The sequence below is a fragment of the Mauremys reevesii genome, linkage group 13 (genome assembly GCF_016161935.1).
Source record: "Mauremys reevesii isolate NIE-2019 linkage group 13, ASM1616193v1, whole genome shotgun sequence".
In the NCBI taxonomy this organism is placed as follows: domain Eukaryota; kingdom Metazoa; phylum Chordata; order Testudines; family Geoemydidae; genus Mauremys; species Mauremys reevesii.
In genome coordinates this window covers 29,558,932-29,577,748 of record NC_052635.1, presented here as the reverse complement: position 1 = coordinate 29,577,748, position 18,817 = coordinate 29,558,932, and the positions used below count along the sequence as shown (strand labels likewise).

Here is an 18,817-nt window from a genome sequence, read left to right as displayed (position 1 = left end):
AACCGTGGGCAGCTGGGATTTCCAGCTCCCGAAGGGCCTGCTCCAAAAAGGATTTGATGCTGGAGAGTGAAACTGACTCTTCTATAAACTCCCTCCCCATCCTCCCATCCCTGCTTTTGTCTCCTTCTCTCCTGTCCCTCCCTCTCTGCCCACCTACTGCATCTTTCTCTCCCCTCCCTGCTTCTCTCCCTCCCTCTCTTTTTCTTTAACCTCTTGTTTGATGCTGCCCGGTGGGGGGGTTCGTTCCCTCTCCGGCTGGGGGGAGCATTCCAAGGGCCTGGGGGAGGGGATGGATGGAATATTATGCTAATGCAGGGAGATGGACCCGCCTTTCCCCCTGCCCTCGTGGAGCTGGGGCTGGTGAGGAGACAGCAGCAGGGGAACTGCAAGTAGGGTACAAAAGAGAGCCAGGGAGAGGTGGAGCGGACAGCAGCGGCAGCCTCTGCCTCTCCAGCGGGCAGAGGGACAGGGGCGCTCTCCTTCACCTTGGCTGCCCTCACCCTGTCTGTTTATTTATAGGATTTCCGACTCCCCCTTCCCGCCACTGGAAAGTTTCACCAGCCTTTAAGAAAACCCGTCCGTGCAGCTTCTCCTGCGCTGGCGGATCCTCCGCATCTCCCGAGCCCAGCAGCGGAGATTCGCCTCCGCTGCTCAGTGACAAGGCGGGGGAAGGTTACAAGGCTGGCGGCAGCGCTCCCTCGCTCGCGTTCTCCTTGGAGGGGCAGAAGGAACATGAGCAGGACCCGTGGAAACTCTCTCTCCTGGGTGTTCGCCTACCTCTGCCTGGGGACGTTGGTTTCTCCGACGGATGCCAAAGGGACCTATTACCACCACCCCGCCCCTGTCTCTTACAGCAACAGATACAATCTTTATACCTCAGGATCTAGCCCTCAGCTCAGCCCCGGGAAGCCCATGGGGAAGCACAAGTAAGTGTGGCTCGTCTTTCTTTTCAGCGCTGTCTCTTTCCCATTGACTAGAGTGGAAACCGCCGGCGGCTCGATTTCACCGCGGATCGGTTTCATGTGAACGGGGGCTCAGAGCTGCCCGGGAACTCGAAGCTACATTTCTGGTCTGGGCAGCGAGCTACCGATCCGGAGCGGCGGTTGGAAAGTGCCTGTATTTCTGCATTGACTCTGGAGTGCTCAGGCAGAAAGGCGGGGCGGGGCGGGGTGGGGAGAAGGGAGCCGGATTAAAAAGTGTAACACCCCCGCTCCCCCTTCATTTGCTCTACAGGCGCTTGTTTGGCCAGAGCTCGCTCCACCCGTGAAAAAAAGGACCGATGTGGGGTTAGGAGTAAAGACACATCGGAAAGGAGCGATCGATGGGTCCAGAGAGCAGCCAGAGGGTCCACAAACCCCAGTAACGTTTTCCAGCTGCCGCCCTTAAAAGCTCGGTCTGAAGCTCTAACGCCGCTAGCCACAGGTGGCTACCGGGGAAAGAGCCCGCCTAGCCCTCACCGTGTACCGCACTAGCTCCTGGCCAGCAATTTGTACCATTGGTGGCTGCCGGCCTTGGCTCCTAGGGCAGTGAGGCGGCGTTTGCCGCGGGCTCCTGGGGCTGAGGGGTAGAAAGGGGGTCAGTCAGTCTCCCCAGCTTCCTCTCCTGAGCCTGAACTGGAGGCTGGCGAGGGGCTCTTTGGGAGACTTGCAGGGCTCAGCTGTCGCCCCCAGAGCTTCTGGTGAACTTGCAGCGCTCCATGGACTCAAGTGCTGCTCTGTCTCTCCTTCCCCGGCCCCTCCCATTTATAATACTCTGCCCCATTAGCTGCTGCACCCATTGGCATCCACTGGTGGGAAATGCCTCCAGCCCCAGGCAGGCCGGAACGGGCCCGTGTCGTGCGCTAACCCAGTGTCATCCCTCCCTGGCACCTCTCCCTGTGCCCTGTCCTTTTGGAGGGGGGCCATACGGAGGAGGAGGATGCTTTGCTTCTGCTGCTCAGTCCCTGTATAGTGGGGCTACTTGGGAGCTGAGCTGGGGAGCCAATATCAGCTTCGCCCTAGACATGTGCTCAGCCCCCCTCCCCCGTCCTCTCCCTCTTCCTGCACCAGCCTGCCCACCTCCTGAGTCCTGGGAAGGGCTGAACTGCAGGGAGGGACAATTATCTGGGGGAGTGCTCTGGCCTGTGCTATGCAGGAGGTCAGCCTGGATGGTCACGATGGTCCCTCTGGCTTCAGAATCCACAAAACTCAACCTTGATCCATTCAATGGGAGAGCTGGATTGTCTCTTCCCTTCATTTTCCAGGGAGCTCAGAGAATGGCCTGTGCTGGGTGGAATCCAAATCCCTAATCTCTTTACTTTGGCGTGAGTTTCAGGCTCATAAAAACAAGGCGCTGATAATACGAACTCTAGCCCAGCATAGAGCAAACAGGGCTGGGGAGGCTACACCCCTCTCTAACCAATGCACCAGTCCTGACTGGCCTCCCCCTGTTATTCCAGACTTGGGCTCTTCTGCTCCGGGTGGACTGCCCCTGCTGTGTTAGCCCTTCTCCTCTCCTAAGCCACCGCTGCCTGAATAATGTGAGATCTGGGACGTGTCTAGAAGGGTGCCTTAAGAATGAGGCTGAGACCCTCAAACTCATTGCACGTGTGACTGAAAGGTGAAGGTCCCAAGGCAGCAGCTCCCTGGGCTTTGGTCAGGATGCAGGTGGTGGCGGGAGAGTTGAAGCCGTTCCCTCGCTTGGGGCTGAGCAGCCAAACACCAACAGAACCATTTCACCTTTGAAGAGCTGTTTGCCCCAGCCCCATGAGCTCACTCATCCCCATCTGCTTTATCCCATGGACCCACCATATGCATCTCAGCCTTTGGCTTTGTCCTTGCACCCTCTTCTCCCGCCGCGCCATCTGCTGTGTCCCTGTGGCCTTAATCCTTCTCCTCTCTGCACTTCTCGGCTATCTCTGCCCCATATTCTGAACTTCTCAGCACAGCCCCATCTGCTTCCCCCCACAGCCCAGTGCTTTGCTGGAATTGCCTCAATGTCCCTCTGTTCTAGCACTACTCTGTACTCTTCCCACTGGGCCTGCCTCTGCTGACCTCAATCCCTCGCTCCAGCACCCAGTTGGATTGTGTTGCACTTGCTGCCCCACTCTGGCTGTCTTGCCTCCCGTATCCGTCTACACTTGGTTACAGTCTGCACATTAATCGAAATGGTGGCGTTACTTGGCAGCACGTTCCCAGAGTGAGAAAAAGAACGTGTCAAAGCAGGCTTGCCTAACTGGACATCCAAGGCAGAAGCAACCTGGGTTCTGTTTGATTCACTCAGTGGCTTGCTCAGTGCAGGCATTGTGCCTACAGGCGGAGGCCTGGGATCCTACCTTTTTGCAGTCACCAGCCATTCCATCTCCCAGTTGTGAGAAAACTCCTAGCATGAGCTACCCAGAAATCTCCCTCTTTTTCCTACTGTCGATAGCCATGCTGCACTCCACTAGAGCAAGCTGCCCATTAAGGCTGGGGGCAGTTCCCATTACTGACATGGGTGTAAGGCAAGTAGATAGTCCTCACCACCACCACCCCAGCCTATGGTCCTGTCTTCACTGGACATGGAACCAAGTGTAATCCACATTAGATGTTACTAAGACCCTGTCTCCACCATAGGAACTACCATGGTGAAAGACCTGGTTGCAATACAGTTGTCCCCCAGCAAAGGTAAGAGGTGAGTCAGCCTGGCAATGTAGGTGGGATGAACTATGACTGAATCGTGTTCTCAAGCCATGCTAAAGCTTGGACATTTGCAGAGCTGTGGGGAATGTGGTTCAGTCCTGCCTACACCTCCAGGCAAGGTTTTAGAGCACTGCTGGAACCAGGAGCAGGGGAACCTGTGCTCTGTGCTTATTCTGGAGTCAATCTGGCAAAAATCTGAAGCAACCCCCTAAGGACAGGGGCGGCTCCAGGCCCCAGCACGCCAAGCGCGTGCTTGGGGTGGCATGCTGCGGGGGGCGCTCTGCCGGTCACCGGGAGGGCGGCAGGCGGCTCCGGTGGACCTCCCGCAGACGTGCCTGCGGAGGGTCCACTGGTCCCGCGGCTTTGGTGGAGCATCTGCAGGAACACCTGCGGGAGGTCCACCGGAGCCGCGGGACCGGCAACCGGCAGAGCGCCCCCCACGGCGTGCCGCCGTGCTTGGGGCGGCAAAATGGCTAGAGCCGCCCCTGCCTAAGGACCTGTGGGACTAACCTCCAACACTGTGAGAGTGTTTTAGCAGACAGAAGGAGCCCTTGCTTCAGGAGCCTAGCCACTAAGTGCATGGGGGAAGCCAGCAGCCAGGAAGAGTCCTGTGCTCTGGGAGCCTCTCCTGAGAGCTTGGGGAGAAGGAAACAGCCAGGTGCATGGGGAAGCAGACAGCTCAGATCTGTCTTGCAGCCCAGGGCTCCAACCCCAGAGTGTAAACATACATAGGAGGTGGAGCTGAGCTTCCACAAGGTTGCTGAGCTCTAAGCCAAAAAGCTGAACCTAGACTTCTCAAGCTTTGCTGGAGACGTGCAGTTATTTAGCTGCATCCCATTGATCAAGGTGAGAGATATTTGGATGCATTCATGCCCATCTTGTGGGAAATGCTGGTACTGAGATCTCAGACCCTGTCCCAGTGTAGCTATTGTACTTCCTTATGTTTGCCTGGGACAGCACTCAAGTCGCAGACAGCAGCATGTGGGTGAAGAGCTAGGATGAATTTATTTCCTTTCTTGATTGTTGTTCTGGGGTTGTTGTTTCAAGTGAAGGGTGGGGAAAGCCCTTGACGTGAGGGTCTCACATGAGAAGGGTACGTGTACAGCGTATCAGAGATAGGAGAACCAGCTCAGATTTAATCAGAACCCGCCAAACCCTGGGGCCTCTCACTCATTTGAAAATGTTTGACTGACTGGCTTTGCCTGTTCTCACTGCCAAGTCACAGCCAGGAAGGGAAGCAGCAGGACCAGAATACAGCGGGGAGCAACTAGCTTAGTGATCTTGCTGACCCAGACAACTAGAAAGCCCTGGAGATCTTGCAAGCTGATCTCCTGAGAAAGCCTGAGCAAAGACATTCAGGCACAGTGAAATGAGCATCTGCGATCCTGCCAGCCCTGGGCAGATGGAGCTCCTGCAGGCTCAGGGAGAGTTCTGCACAGATAGCCCGCAACCAAAGATCCGAACCCCTCCCCGGAGGGGAACAGTGCAGGCATGATCAATAAAGCTCAGCGTTATGTACCTCGCTGTCAAGACTCAGGGCTTGCACTGAAGGAGCTCCTCATGGCTTGGGACCCAACGTGTCCATCGCTACTGTACGGCACAGCTCCTCAGTGCAGCCCCAGTGGTTTTACACACAGCCTAATGCACCACGAGGCAGGGCCCTCTGTTATCATGCTTGCATGGCATGATATTAACTTGAGTGGTCACAAGGAGGCTTCAGGTTAACAAATGCAGAGGATGAGCACAACACGGAATCCAGGCTGGGGCATCCAGGTAACATTCATCTATCCCCATTCCTTCCCTGGAGACCCTAGCACCCAGCTGCGTGTGGAGCAGTGGGGGTCCCCTCACTCTGAGCTCTCTTGCTGTGACTTTTCCAGGTCAGTGGTGTTAGCTAATTCATTATTCCAAGTGAATGAACAGGTGGAGGGAGCCCTCTAGCAGTCTAACCCTAGTGGAGACGTTAGTAGCAAATGCTAGCCAGGTGCAGGTAAACTCTGGACTGGAGGGTTTTTTGAGTCTCTCCCTTGGAAATGGACTTTGGTAGCAACGCCCCATTCTCCTTCCCTTTTGGGGGATTCCTGGCTGCTGTTTCTGGGCAGTGGTTTGACTGTGTTCTGCTTTGTTTCCACTGCAGGAGCTACTGTGCGTACGTGGTGCAGAGAAATGTGACGTGCACCCTGCAGGATGGGGTGGAGAGCTACGTGAAGGCAGAATATCACAAGTGCAGCTGGGGGCCCAAGTGCCCAGGCAAAGTCCTGTGAGTACATGTTGGACGTAGCCATGGGAGTGGCATGGTAGGATCCGATGGTCATTTAGACCGAACGCTTGCCCTAGTGTAACACATACGGAAATAGGAGTGTGCTGCTTTCATGTCACTGTCCCAGGGCTGGGCCACATGCCTCCAGCATGGATTAAGCTTATCTGGCTTTCTGCATACACTAATGATGGGGAGGCAGTGGGTTTGTGTCTCTGGAACGTGGGCGTAGTGGACATTGCATCAGAAAAAGAGGTCCAGTGGAGGGGATACTAGCTGGGGCTGCTCATCCCCAGGAGCTCAAAGCATTGACCTTTCGGTTTGAGTATTAATACCCTCTTTGACAGATGGGAAACAGTGGTACAGGGAGGTGAAGCAACCGTGCCCAGAATCACACAGTCAATCAGTGGTGAAATCATGAACAGAACCCTGTATACAGTGTTCATTTCTGGCCAGCCCATCTCAAAATATACAGAAGCAACAGAAGGCGGTTCAGAGACAGGCAGACAGAGCTAAGAGACGTCTGCATGAGGAGAGATTGGAAGGTTGGGGATGGTTTAGTTTAGAGAGAGAACTGAGTGGACATGTTAGAAGTACACAAATATGAAATGATACAGAGATGATAAATCATAATACTACCCAGCTCATATACAGCACTTTTCATCCATAGATCTTAAAACGCTGTACAAAGGAGATTTGTAAAATGAAGTTAATGATACCAATGGGGAAACTGAGGTAAAAAGCAGCAACATGCCTTGTTTAAGGACAGCAGCCAAGCCAGGAACAGAACCCAGGTCTTCTGAGTCCCAGGCCAACATGCCAACCACTAGTCCATCCTGCCTTTCCCTGGGAGCATCCTGGTCACTATCTCACAGCACAGAGAACAGCTAACAAGACATTTAAAACAAGTCAAAGGAAATACTTTTCTTTGCAATGCACTACAAATCTGTGGCACTCATTGCCACAAGGCACCACTAAAGTCAGGAACCTAGCAAGACTCAGAAAAGGATTAGACATTTTTACAGATGGTACAGTAAAGTCAATCACAGTTGCATTAGATAAGGTAAAAACATAAAGGATACAGCCCTTCATACTTCAGGGCATAAGCCAACCACTACCTGCCTGGGGTAGGAAGAAACTTCCCTTTAGGGGACGACATGCCGTAACGCTCCACTACAAGGGGCGGGTGAGGGCGGGCTGTTTCCACCTACCTCTGAGGCAACTGCTGTTGGTCACTGTAGGAGACAGGATACTGCTACTAGATGGATCCATTGGGCTGACCTGGTTTGGCAGTTAGTATGCTCCTCTGTCTCCAAAGCCCCTGAGCTAACCACTGGACATTGATGCCATCACCTGAGGCTCCCTGGTCTCATTTCCTAGAGCTGTCTCTGAGTGACTCAAGGAAGGGGGGGCAGCACAGACCCCATCCTTTTGACCCAGGAGCACTAGCCAGGACTCCCTCTGGAGTCCATGACTTCTGCTCCTTAAGCAGCCTGAGGGAATGCAACCATAGGAGCTCACTGCACTATGACCTGGAAGTGAACCCATGTCTCCTTGGCAACAGCACCCAGCCTAGTGCACTAACCACTAGGTCCCTGGGCCAGCCAGACTCATGGGACAAGACAAATGTGGGTTTTCCCTTTCCTTCTCCCATAGTGCTGCTCCCTTGGAGGGAGCCGGTCCCTGGCCGAGCCATTAGGATGCTCAGGGCTAGAACAACTGCTCTGAAGAGCGAACAGACTTCCAAAAGCAGATACCCTTAGTTTTTTATTTCCTTTTTATTTTATTTTGGGGGGGTTCCATTTAAACCCAAATGCATTGCTGCCCCTGGGGAGAGAAAGGACAGGGACCCAGATGCCTCAGACCTACCAGCACACTGCTCCCACTGGGGAGATAAGGGGCAGGAGAGAGTTGTGTGAGGGAGGGATCACTCAAGGCCTCTGTCCCAGGTAGGGAGCAGAAGGGCAGTCTCCGGTCCTGCCCAGCCCCAGCAGTTTGGAGACACCACTAGTGGGTTTGCAGTTTGGAGACCCCCCCGCACCAGCACATCTCCCACCCTTCTTTCCAACCAACCCTACCCTCTCTTCCCATCTCCCACCAAGAGGATGAATGGATGAGGCCCACCTGTGGTGTGATGGTCTCTGGTGGGTTATGCACTAATGTTACCCACAGGCTCTCATCCAGTAGCCCCATCCCACCAAAGGGCAGCAGGAATGAAATCAAGTCACTGTCCCATTGGTGGAGTAAGGCAGCCCAGTGCAGATGTATCCACAGTGTCGAGACTGGGTGAACTCATGTGCTTTATGGAGGTGGCTTGATAGGTCCCCCCCTCCATGGCACCTGCCTCAGTTCATCTGGCAAGGATTCTAAGCAACTGCACTGTAACGGCTGGTGGAGAGCTGGCTGGGGGGAGGGGGTCAGCAGAAAATTCCAATAAAAATTAAAATAATGTTGGTTTTGCCAACATTTGTCATGAAAATTTACAGAAACATTTTAATCTGGAACCATCTGCCACAGTGCCTCCTGCTCCCATTCTTTTCTAGGCGGTGGCTCTCTCATTGGCCTATATCTCCCATGAGGCATCACAGTGAGGAGGAGTTGGTGCATCCTGGGAGTTGTAGTCCTGGAGGGGAACTTCCTAGAGAAGAATGGGCAACTGAACTACAACTCTCCCGAGGTACTGGAGCAGCATATTTTGGTTGTCAGGAGTTAGTTGTTGGTTTTTCATCTGGTGTTGGGGGTTTTTTGAGGAAAAGTCCAACATTTCTATGGAAAAGAGACAATTTTGGTGAACATTTTCATTTGTCAATAATCCAATTTGATAGAAAAATTTTGACCAGCCCAAGTCCAGGGTTCAAATGCAGAGGGGGAGAAAGTGTAAACCACGGAAAGGGAGCCTGCTGGTTTCCTGTACCAGGAAAGTATTTTTAAACTCCCTGCCCTCTAGTAATGGTCCAAGGAAAAAACCCTGCTGTTCAGCAAATCTAGGGCTGGAATGAGACGATTTCCTTTCTGCTTCTCTACATCTGCATCCAACAAGCTAAGGACTTGTGTGGACATTAATTTGGCCTCACACTGCCTGAGAGCTAAGCAGGATTGTGATCCCATCCCGCTCTCACTGATGGGCAAGCTATCCCTGGGAGGTTAAGGATCTGAGTGTCAGAGCCCCCACATCTCACACTGAAGCCCGGGGCCTGAAAAGGTCTTTCACTGAGTTCAGCACATCGGGTGCATGTTGGGTGCCAAGTTCTCTTGGAAACCTGGCTGGCAGCTCAGCAGCAGGGCTAAAGCAGAACCCAGGAGCCATGACTCCCAATCTTTGCTATGCTCCCTGGCAGAGAAATTTTGGTAGTGTCAGTTGAGTAGGAGGAGAATGAATGAACTCCAGCAAAGGCAGGGAAATCCCCACATTTTCCCCCTCCCTCAAAAATATCATGACCACTAGGAACCTCACAGTTGTCACTATGCTGCATTCTGTAGCTTGCATGGGACTTCTGTGAGATTGGGGAGGGGGAGAACTCAGCCCACTTGAGCTAAAGGAGAATCTCCACAAGCTGATAGCAGTATAGGGCCTATGACACACCATTTTGAGTCTATCCGGTGGAAAGCAGTAGTGTACACATAAAAGCCTGTTCTTTATATGCATCCATAGTTAGCCAAACTCACTCTCAAGCATCTGGGGGTGGCAGGCGTTCACGCAGGCTTGCTGGAACAATTTTCATAGTGGGGGTGCTGAGACCCATTCTGTACACCTTGTATATAATGGAAACCACTTCAAGTCAGGGGTTGCTGCAGCACCCTCCTGCACCCCTAGTTCCAGCACCCATGAGTTCACCGCACTCGGACACGGGTATGAAAGCTCCTCCTAGGTTCTCCAAGCTGACACTGTGCTGCACAATGGCACTCACACTACCACTGCAGCAGTGGGGCTAGACTCTAGCTCTAAAAGTTCAGCCCAGCCTCCGCCACTTGAGCCAAGGAGGGTTACGCTTCTCCCTGAGCAGGATCTATGACATAAAGTTGCACCATTCAAATGCTCCCCCCTAGAGGGCAGCAGTTCACAGGCTGTTTCTGCTAGCCAGCCACTTGGTAACCAGCCCCACTGAGCACTGCCCTGCTCCCACTCCCCACTCCCTGGCCCACTGTATCCCTTCAAACACACACACTGAACCAATGGCATTTGCTGAAAGAGGCTGCATTGGCCAGCTGTACTTTTTACACCGCTTGGAATGCTGCACACAAGAGAGGCAGTTTTTCCAGGCACTGTTGATCCAGCTGCAATAAATACTTCCTGTTGCTGGCAGTCAAGGAGTTGTGGGGTGGGTTCCTAATTGCAGAAGGGCAGCGTGTTCCCCATCGTGAGTGGGGCCAGAGGGCAGCGCAGCAGGGCTGGGAGCGCCTCGTGCGCCAGACGCCTTGCTCGCCCCATCCCGAGTTCCACTTACAATCCCCCGCCTCTGCCAAATGCAAAGAGCGACAGGCTGCAGCCCAAACGTCTGCTCAGAGCCGAGGCGCTGGCTTGTGCCAATGTTGTTATGGACAGTGGCTGAGCTCGGCAGCTTTTACTGCGCACCACGATATTTCCGGGCAGGCTTAAACACTCTATAAAAAATACCATAGTAACTTGGAGGCTTCTGGAGGGAGGAATAATAAAAAGCGAGCTGCTTTTTCCAGCCCCTGCTCCCTCTTTCTGACCCTCGCTTGTGTTTCCAATTGAACAAACAGCAGCTCACGGCAGGTTCCTGCGCAGTGTGGCGTTCCGTGGGGGCTGGCCAAAAGGAGCCTGGAGGAACCATCCGCTGAGCAAAACCCTTCCCAGTGGACAGGGACTCACGGGAAAAAAACACCAACCAGAACAAGCCCTCCTTTCCCAAGCACATTGAGAGCAGCTGAACTAGAGCAGCTCTGTGATGCTCTCCCTTTGGAGAAGGTGCAGCATTTTGTGGGTGTGTACTTAGCCACGTACATATAAATCAGTGCCTGTATACATCCACCTGTGTATGTACTAGGGCATGTATGTAGCTTATACACCCCCTCCAAGTGAATACAGGCAGAAGTGCAGGAGATGTGCACATGCATCCATGGCTGTGCGTGTCAGCTCATGCCTTGCACCTCACTTAGCCATGCATGTCAGAATCCCTTGTATCAGTGCATGTCTGCACTTGTGTGCATTAGAACATAAGGTGCTCCCCCGTGGGCGAAGACATCTCCTTTTGTGCTTGACATCTGGGTAGCATATTCCCCCTACCATGCAGTAATGCACATGCAGAGTTCTTCCAAAGTGGAGTGGAAAGCTGAGGGGCCCAACTCAATAAATGTTTGAGACAGCTGAACATTTTCAATGTCGCCGTTTTCCACTCGAAAATGCTGTCGGCAAAATCAAAATGGTTCCCAGGAATGTTGATTTCAACTAAGTTTAACAGAGAAAAATTGAAACTATTTCAGTCAAAATGGAGTATTTTGTTTCATCTTTCTCAGTTTTTCTTGTTTTGACTTAATTTTTTTGACATTTATATTAATATGATTATATTAATATATTTGTATTATATGTAGCATGTTTCAACGGTGGCAAAATGTTTTGTTAAGGTGATTGCAATGTTTCCAAAGTGAAATATATCAGACTTTCAATTCCATGGTAAATTTCAACTTTTTGTGCCTACTCGGACCAAAGGGAATTTCAAAATATTAGAATTTCCTGCAGAGCAGCACTTCCATTTTCAGAGCAGCTTGAACACTGGTTCAGCTCACTTTGGGAGCAAAGATTTGGGTCCGTTTTCATTCTGTTCCAATTGGTTCCCATGCTCCCCGCTCATACAAGGTCACTGAAACTCTGGCAGGGATGAGGCCTACAGAGAAACGGGGGAGTTTATTCCTGTTCTAATGCTAGCTGGTGAATTCACATTAGTGACACCACTGATGAGGTAGAGTGAGGGGAAGATGAGGTAGGATTGAAGTAGAGGCTCTGCTGTTTGAAACGTGCAGAGGAAGGATGGCCAGTTGTTAAATCCCAGCTCTGCGTTCTAGGGTCAGCTCTCTGCCCCATTAAGGGGCCCTAGGATGTGTCTCTTAAGCCTCTCTCCCACTTTCCCCTTCTGTAAAATGTGGACAGTAAAATGTGCCATGCAGGGATGTTGTAAAGCTCCCTCCATCACCGAAAGTGAAGGACTTTGGGAGTCTTGGCTGGCAGGCAGTGAGTGAGGTGAAGAGGGTTATAACATCCATCCAACCCACAGTGCTTCCCATGAGGGGAAAATACAGATATTGGGCATTGCTGCCCCCTACTGCTTAAAAACAATCAGTATTTTAGAGCAAATACAGGAAGTTTATTGTAACGATGTTCCCTCCTAGAAATGTTCTCCAAAATACAGCCGTCTTTCTAAGGGTATTTGACCAGCCCTGTAACATTCCACAGGAAAGATCTCCCATGCAAGTCTATGGCGTTATTAAAAAACAAACTTTGGAAAAGGTTTCTCTTTTAAATTCTGTAACATTTGAGTCATTTCCACCACTGCCTCTGAGTTTTTTCTTTCTTACACAGGCAGTCATTTACTGTGTATTTGTTCAAGCTTTAGCAAAACGAGGCCCAGTGTTGTTGCCCTCTAGCTGCTATAGCAATACCTAGGTTTAATAATACAAATTATATTGGTAGTGGTCTTTGATTTTCAAAGTGAGAGGCCCAGCAAAGCAAAGAAAGAAAGGTGCATAAGCCATCCTTTGTGTGTTCTGCCCCTTCCATCCATCCAGGTCTTGTCGATCTGACTGTAAGCTCATGGGGGGTGGAGAGCTGTCTCTTGCTCTGTTTGCACAGTGTATTGTGCAAGCTCTGTTGGGGCCTATATGGCAGTTACAGCTGGACCTAGATCCACCCACATGATAGTGGCATTTCTCTTTCCAGCCCACACACTCACGGTTACTATTTATCATCTCCAGCATGGCAAGAAAGGTGGCTGATTCAGCCCCTCCCCCCTTATGTATAAAGTGCTCAAGATCTAGATTTCAGCTCGTGACTCTGCTCTCCCTTCCCTCATCTCCAAAAAGGTACCGCACCTTCTACAGACCCAAGTACAAGATTGGCTACAAGACAGTGACTGAGCTGGCATGGAGGTGCTGCCCAGGACTCATGGGAGAAGGGTGCCATGACAGCCCTACCGATCAACCAGGCCTGCTGCCCCAGCGCCCCAGCCCTAAGATTCCTCCTGGTCACAAGCTGTTTCCAGGTCCTAGAGTTCCTCCCCATCCCCAAATCCACCCTGAGCCGTTTCCAAGTCCAAAGAACCACTATGGTGAGTGATTGAGCCCTCCCTGGGGAGCTGTATTGCCTTTGATTTCACACCCACAGGTTATGGTTGCACAGAAACTAATGACACAGTCGGCCCCCTTGTTACCTTTCACCAGCACCTGTGCAGTGTCGGTTGTAGCTGGGCTCCTGCAGGGTTTCATGGGGCTGGGTTCCTCACACTCACTGCAGCATAGGTCATTTGGAGACAAAGTCAGAGAATTGTAGGATTCGTAAGCATTTATAAGGCAAGTTGGGTTTTAGGGCCAAATTGATAGAAGGTAATTCAACAGGTTCCAGCAGCCCATTCCAGCTGAGCTAACTTCTGCAGTAGAGCGGCTACAAGGTGCCCACATAAAACGGGCAGCAGGAACTAATGGAGGGTGTTTTGAAATGTACAATACAGTCCCAGCCCTTTAAAAAATTCCTCCCATGTCACAAAAAGGGAGCATCTTGATTATACCACGGCTCAGCGGAAATCACCCTCCAGGCAGGCAATTCCTTGCAGGGCAGGCAGAACTCTAAAGGGCTGGGACTCAACTCTTTGGGAGCAGAGAGGCACATCTTACCTTTCAGAGGGCTGGACCTGAACAGATGCTCCCCTACTTTCTTTGTCACAGCCCTGCTTTTCCAAGGCTGCTCCCACCTGCAATGCTAAAATCAGGAGATTTCCCCAGGGCTCGGGGCTTGTCTGTGTTCTAAACGTGTGCTTGGGGGTGGTGGGAGGTCATCACTGACCAAGTTGCATAGCTAAGTAAGCATGGGGCAATGTGCCTCCCATTCTCTGGGGACGGAGGGGAAAGAGGCCAAGAGGCGGGGCAGGGATTTGGGTTTTGAGCTGCCAGGCTTGCTCACACTTTACCTTGTAGGGAACACAAGGAGAGTTGGTAAGTTCGGGCTTGAGTCAAAGCCCACTGAAATTAATGGGAGACGACAGTAGACTTTGCATTAGGCTGCAGCAGGACACACTTAGCTGGAGCATCTGTACGTACAGCTGTCCTGTAGAGGCTGGGCGCCCTGCTAGAGTGGGTACACTGAAAACACTCCCGGTACCTAGAGTAGCCGCACTGTCTGTCTCTGCTTAGGGCAGCAGGAACCCCATGGAGTGGCAGATACAGAATATTTACATACATTGTACAGCAGAGCAAGAGGGTGCAGAGGAAGGAGGCAGTTCTCTAGAGCTACCTGAGGCAAGTGGGGTGGGACAAGACACTGGGCTTTGCAGCCTCATCAGACTGCTCAAGCCACAGAGGAGCCCTTTCCAGCTACCCACGGCCCAACCCTTGGCCAAATGCAAACAGACATCACTTCTGATCGGGACTGAACCCATCATCCCCCAAAATACAGGCCTCTACCCCGTTTACTATCAGTAAAGAGCAGAGATTACACTTGCTGAATCCAGGTATTATAGGGAGACATGAAGTCAGGCTCAGAGAGCCACAGTCATTAATACACAAAGGGAGCAGAAGAACAGAGACTTTCAGCTATTCACCATCCATCTCCTTGCAGTTATGGCCTGCAGCTATAGACATAAGAACACATGCCAGCTGACTCAGGCTCATGGGGCTCAGGCTAAGGGGCTGCTTAATTGCAGTGTAGATGTTGCAGATTGGCTCTGGAACCATGCGAGGTGAACTGCAGCCCAAGCCAGAACATCTACACTGCAATTAAGCAGCCCCTTAGCCACAGCCAGCGGGCTAGGGCTAGCCACAGGTTTTTAATTGCAGTGTAGACATACCCAGGAAGGCCAGGTGGGCTGCTTGCCATGTTAACCATCTGAATACCAGAAAGCTGAATGCAAGCAACAGGACAGGCGGAAGTCAGAATTAAAGCGGAGAAAGCTTAATTCTGTAGTTGTCGTCGTCGTCGTCATCATCTTCCCCTCTGTTTCTTCTCTGATGTAGGCAGGAAGATACCTGGCATCTTTGGGGACAGGCTGGACCGGCTGGAAGAGGAGGTAAGGCGCCTCTCGCAGTCCTACGACAGCCTGCACAATGTGGTGAGTGGGCTGGGGGACCACCTGCGTCTGGCCATCCAGGAGGACACCAACAAGATGATCGGGTCTCTGATGAACAGCCCAAGCGTGCCCGACTCAACGGTGGGCTTTGGGGTCATTCCCGATGGGATTGTGGATGTAGCTGACAAGGCGGACATCACCACCTATCCACCCGTGGGTGAGATCTTGGCCAAGGTGAGTGAAGTGAGTGACGTGCTGAAGACCAAGACAGATTTGCTCAATGAGGTGCATGGCCTGGTCCTGGACCATGACGGGCAGATCAAACACCTGCTGGAATCAGCTAGGCCATCACCCCTCACCTCCATCGACATGTTGGAGGAGTACGTGGACACCCGGCTGAGCAACCTGCGAGGAGAGCTGCTGGATGGCTTTGAGAAGAAGCTGGTGAAAATCCAGAGCACATGCGACTTCAGGATCAAGGAGGTGCAGCAGCAATGCGAGGAGGAGAAAGCTGCCAACTTGCGGCTACAGCAGACCCTGGACGGCAAGGAACTAGAGATCAAGAAGGAGATCTCCCAGCTGGAGACCCAGATCCAAGGGTTGACCGTGGTGGAGAGCTGCTGTGGCAACCTGAACTACCTCACCGAGCGCATGGACATCCTGGAGAAGGGCCTGCACAGCATCTCAGAGTCCCAGAAGAACCTGCACTCACAGCTCAACGGTGAGTTCTCCACCATCACCCTGGGGAGCCTCGTTGAAGGGCGCTTCGAGGACCTGGAGGCGAGACTCAATGCTACAGAGAGAGAGACTGGCAGCTGCTGCTCCAGCTTGGAGGACAGCATGATGGGCCTGGTGGGGTCAGAGTTGGATGGTGTGAGGACCTCATTTGAGGACAAAATGAGGACCTTGGAGGACAGGTTCATGACCATTGTGGGGGAGCTAAGCAATGTCAGTGCCCCAGCGGGCCTGGATGGAGCCGTGATGCCCTTGCTGGAGGGAGAGCTTGCCAACATGAGGAAGCAGACAGATGAGAGACTGGAGGTGCTGCAGAGCCGGCTCACCACTCTGGAGAGCACTTGCTTACTGGGCTGCGCCTCTGCTTCCAAAGATGTGGAGACCTTCCGGACAGAAATTGAGGACTGCCAGAGCAAGAACCAGGATCTGCTGCTCAGAATGGACAGTAACAACGACCTCCTGCGCAAGTTGAATGCCACCATCCTGGAGATCCAGAGGCGGATTGAGGAGGAGGCAACCGGCTCCCTGCAAGGCGAGATCACCCTGCTCAAGATCAACCTGAATACCGTGAGCAAATCCCTGACAGGGCTCAAGGACTCCGTCTCCCAGTACTCCAACACCGTGCTGCATGTCAACTCTTCACTGGACGAACACGAGCGCAAGATAGAGGACGAGGTGCACTCCATTCAGGAGAAGGTCAGTGACCAAGGCTCGCAGCTCATCTTCAGTAACAAGCGCGTCCTGAACCTGAAAGGCGACCTGGAGAGACTCAAAGCCAGGATCGTGAATGATCTAAGCAACTGCAAGAACGCTGCACACGACCTGCAGAAGGAGGTGGCCCAGTTCGACAGCCGCGTGGCCCAGGTGGAAAACATGTGCGGCGGGCTTGGTGCCATGACGGGGAGCCTGGACATCATCCGTGATGAGCTGGAGAAGCACACAGGCAGCCTGTGGGGCTACATGGACCATATGAACGGGACTTTGGCCTCCCACTCTCAGGAAATAACTGTATTGAAGGACAACTTGCTGGATTGCCAGGCCAAAGTGACAGAGCTGGCCGAACAGGTCACCCACTTGGAAGGTGCTTCAGAGGGGAAGCAGCATTAGCTATACTGAAACCCACCTCTCTTTATCCTTGAAGAACAGAATTAACTTATATCACACAGACTCTACTGTGACAATGGGTTTTTTGTTGTTGTTTTTTTTTTTAAAATATAAATGGAAAGCTGCTATAATCCCTTCTCCCATTTCTTTATTTTTTTTTTCTTGCCTGAGAAAAGTGAAACCCTACAGCCCAAGTCGTCCCTTTGCCATTACTGAACTGGACTTGATGTCCCTTCTTGTCACTTAGCAGCTGTCCTAACAACGTAGCGAGATCCTGGTCATAGCTGGGTGGTTGTTATGTAGTTGTGACCCAGGAATGACCATTCAGGACCAAGCTCAAGGCAGAATCATTCTGGAGGATTGATTGCTTTGGAAAGAATAAAACTCTGTATTTGTAAGGCAGGATGGACAAACTCTGTTCCTAAAGGATCACATGCATCTTACCCACTGGGGCAAAGAGATAGTCAGGGACCCACCTTCACAACACCCACCAGGGGACATTTGGATTTTAACAGGGAAAGCCTTCTAGTATGTACCCTGGGGAATTTTATTCCTCTTTTTGACACAATGGCTTCCATTCTATTCAGCTGAGCCCAGGTTTCTGTCTCTCAACTAATGCCTAAGCCAATTTAAAATTAAACGCATTCCCCATCCACCCACCCCTTTTGACAGGCATCATAGGGGAAATATGCATTAAGACAAACATGTCTATAAACAACCCTCTTCCTCCCCCGCTGCTCCGGAGTGCAGTGCCTTTGCTCAGCTTCCTCCATCTTATCAGTTGTGAGCATGGCATTTTGGGTGAGTCCATTTCAGGACTGTACTGGGCCTGAATTTAATAAGAACAAGGGGTGCCTGTGTGTTTGCAGGCCCAGGACTGCAAATTGGACACAACCCTTTGCTTGTTGCCTAAGTCACATTGTCTCCAAAGCTGAGAAGCCAGGGCATTAAGCCATGATGCCCCCCCCAGCCCTGGGGAGTAATTTAAGCAATAATGGGGCAGGAGATATGTGCAGGTGCTCTTGTCCCATAAATGGCTTTACTGCCCAAGATGCTCCAGGTGTAGATTTGGAGAAATAGGATTTATCTGTTCCCAGGCTGCACAGGGCAATGTGTGTCCATGTCCACTATCCCATCGTCACATAGACAGGAGTGGGCAACTGGGATCACATCCATTTCACATACCGCAGGGCCCCTGAAAGCCTTCTTGGCTAGGTGGCTTCCCTAGGGAGGGACTTTCTTTACCAAGCACAGGCAGGAGGCGAAGGTAAGGGCATGTCTCTCACAGTGCCTTTGAAAGCAGAACCCTTCCTGGTGGGCAGGGGGATGTTAATCAAGGGAAGCTCAACTCAGCAGCATCATTTGGGCTTTTGAGAGATCTCCACATTTCACCCAGTTTTCCAGCTGGGCTGATGAGGCACAAACAAGCCCAGTGAAGCGTCAGATCCTTGAGTGGTTCTGGTGAGCTAGGAATGGGGATTCACCCCACAGTAGAACCAGGAGGTGCCAGGGGCTCCCATGTCTGGGCCATTTCACATTAGTACCATGGCACGTTTGTGACATCCAAGGACTTTATTCTGGTACTCAGACTGGCAGGAGAGTTCCTCTGCTACAAGCTATAGCCCAAGGAACAAGGGGAAAGGTTAAACTCCAGTTTCACATAGAGCACACAGACTGACTGGAACTAGCAGGAACCCCCCTCTGCACAGACAGAGGACAAAATCCAGCTCCCCCTTTGGATATGGCCAGGGTTGCTTGGCTAGGTTGGATTTAGTCACACTGAAAAGAAAGCAGAGTCTCTATTTCAGCTACACTGGCATTGGGTTTGA

General features: G+C 52.0%; 1 protein-coding gene and 1 long non-coding RNA gene across 4 annotated transcripts in view; one reads left to right on the top strand and one right to left on the bottom strand.

Moving 5' to 3' along the window:
* The window catches only part of LOC120381334, a 31,069-nt gene extending 23,656 nt beyond the window's left edge, over nucleotides 1–7,413 (bottom strand). For both annotated transcript variants that reach the window (XR_005588028.1, XR_005588029.1), the window contains exon 1: nucleotides 7,128–7,413. This is a non-coding gene — a long non-coding RNA (uncharacterized LOC120381334). The remainder of the gene's footprint in view (nucleotides 1–7,127) is intronic.
* Nucleotides 277–17,260, top strand: EMILIN3 (elastin microfibril interfacer 3). Of its 2 annotated transcripts, none has more exons than XM_039499546.1 (4): nucleotides 277–926; nucleotides 5,797–5,919; nucleotides 12,955–13,199; nucleotides 15,097–17,260. In XM_039499546.1, the coding sequence occupies exons 1-4, from the start codon at nucleotides 733–735 to the stop codon at nucleotides 16,989–16,991; spliced, it is 2,457 nt and encodes an 818-aa protein (XP_039355480.1). In that variant the 5' UTR covers nucleotides 277–732; the 3' UTR covers nucleotides 16,992–17,260. The 2 variants fall into 2 exon arrangements, with proteins under 2 accessions (XP_039355480.1, XP_039355481.1); XM_039499547.1 differs by lacking the exon at nucleotides 277–926 and adding an exon at nucleotides 1,256–1,359.
* The last annotated feature ends 1,557 nt before the right edge of the window (nucleotides 17,261–18,817 follow it).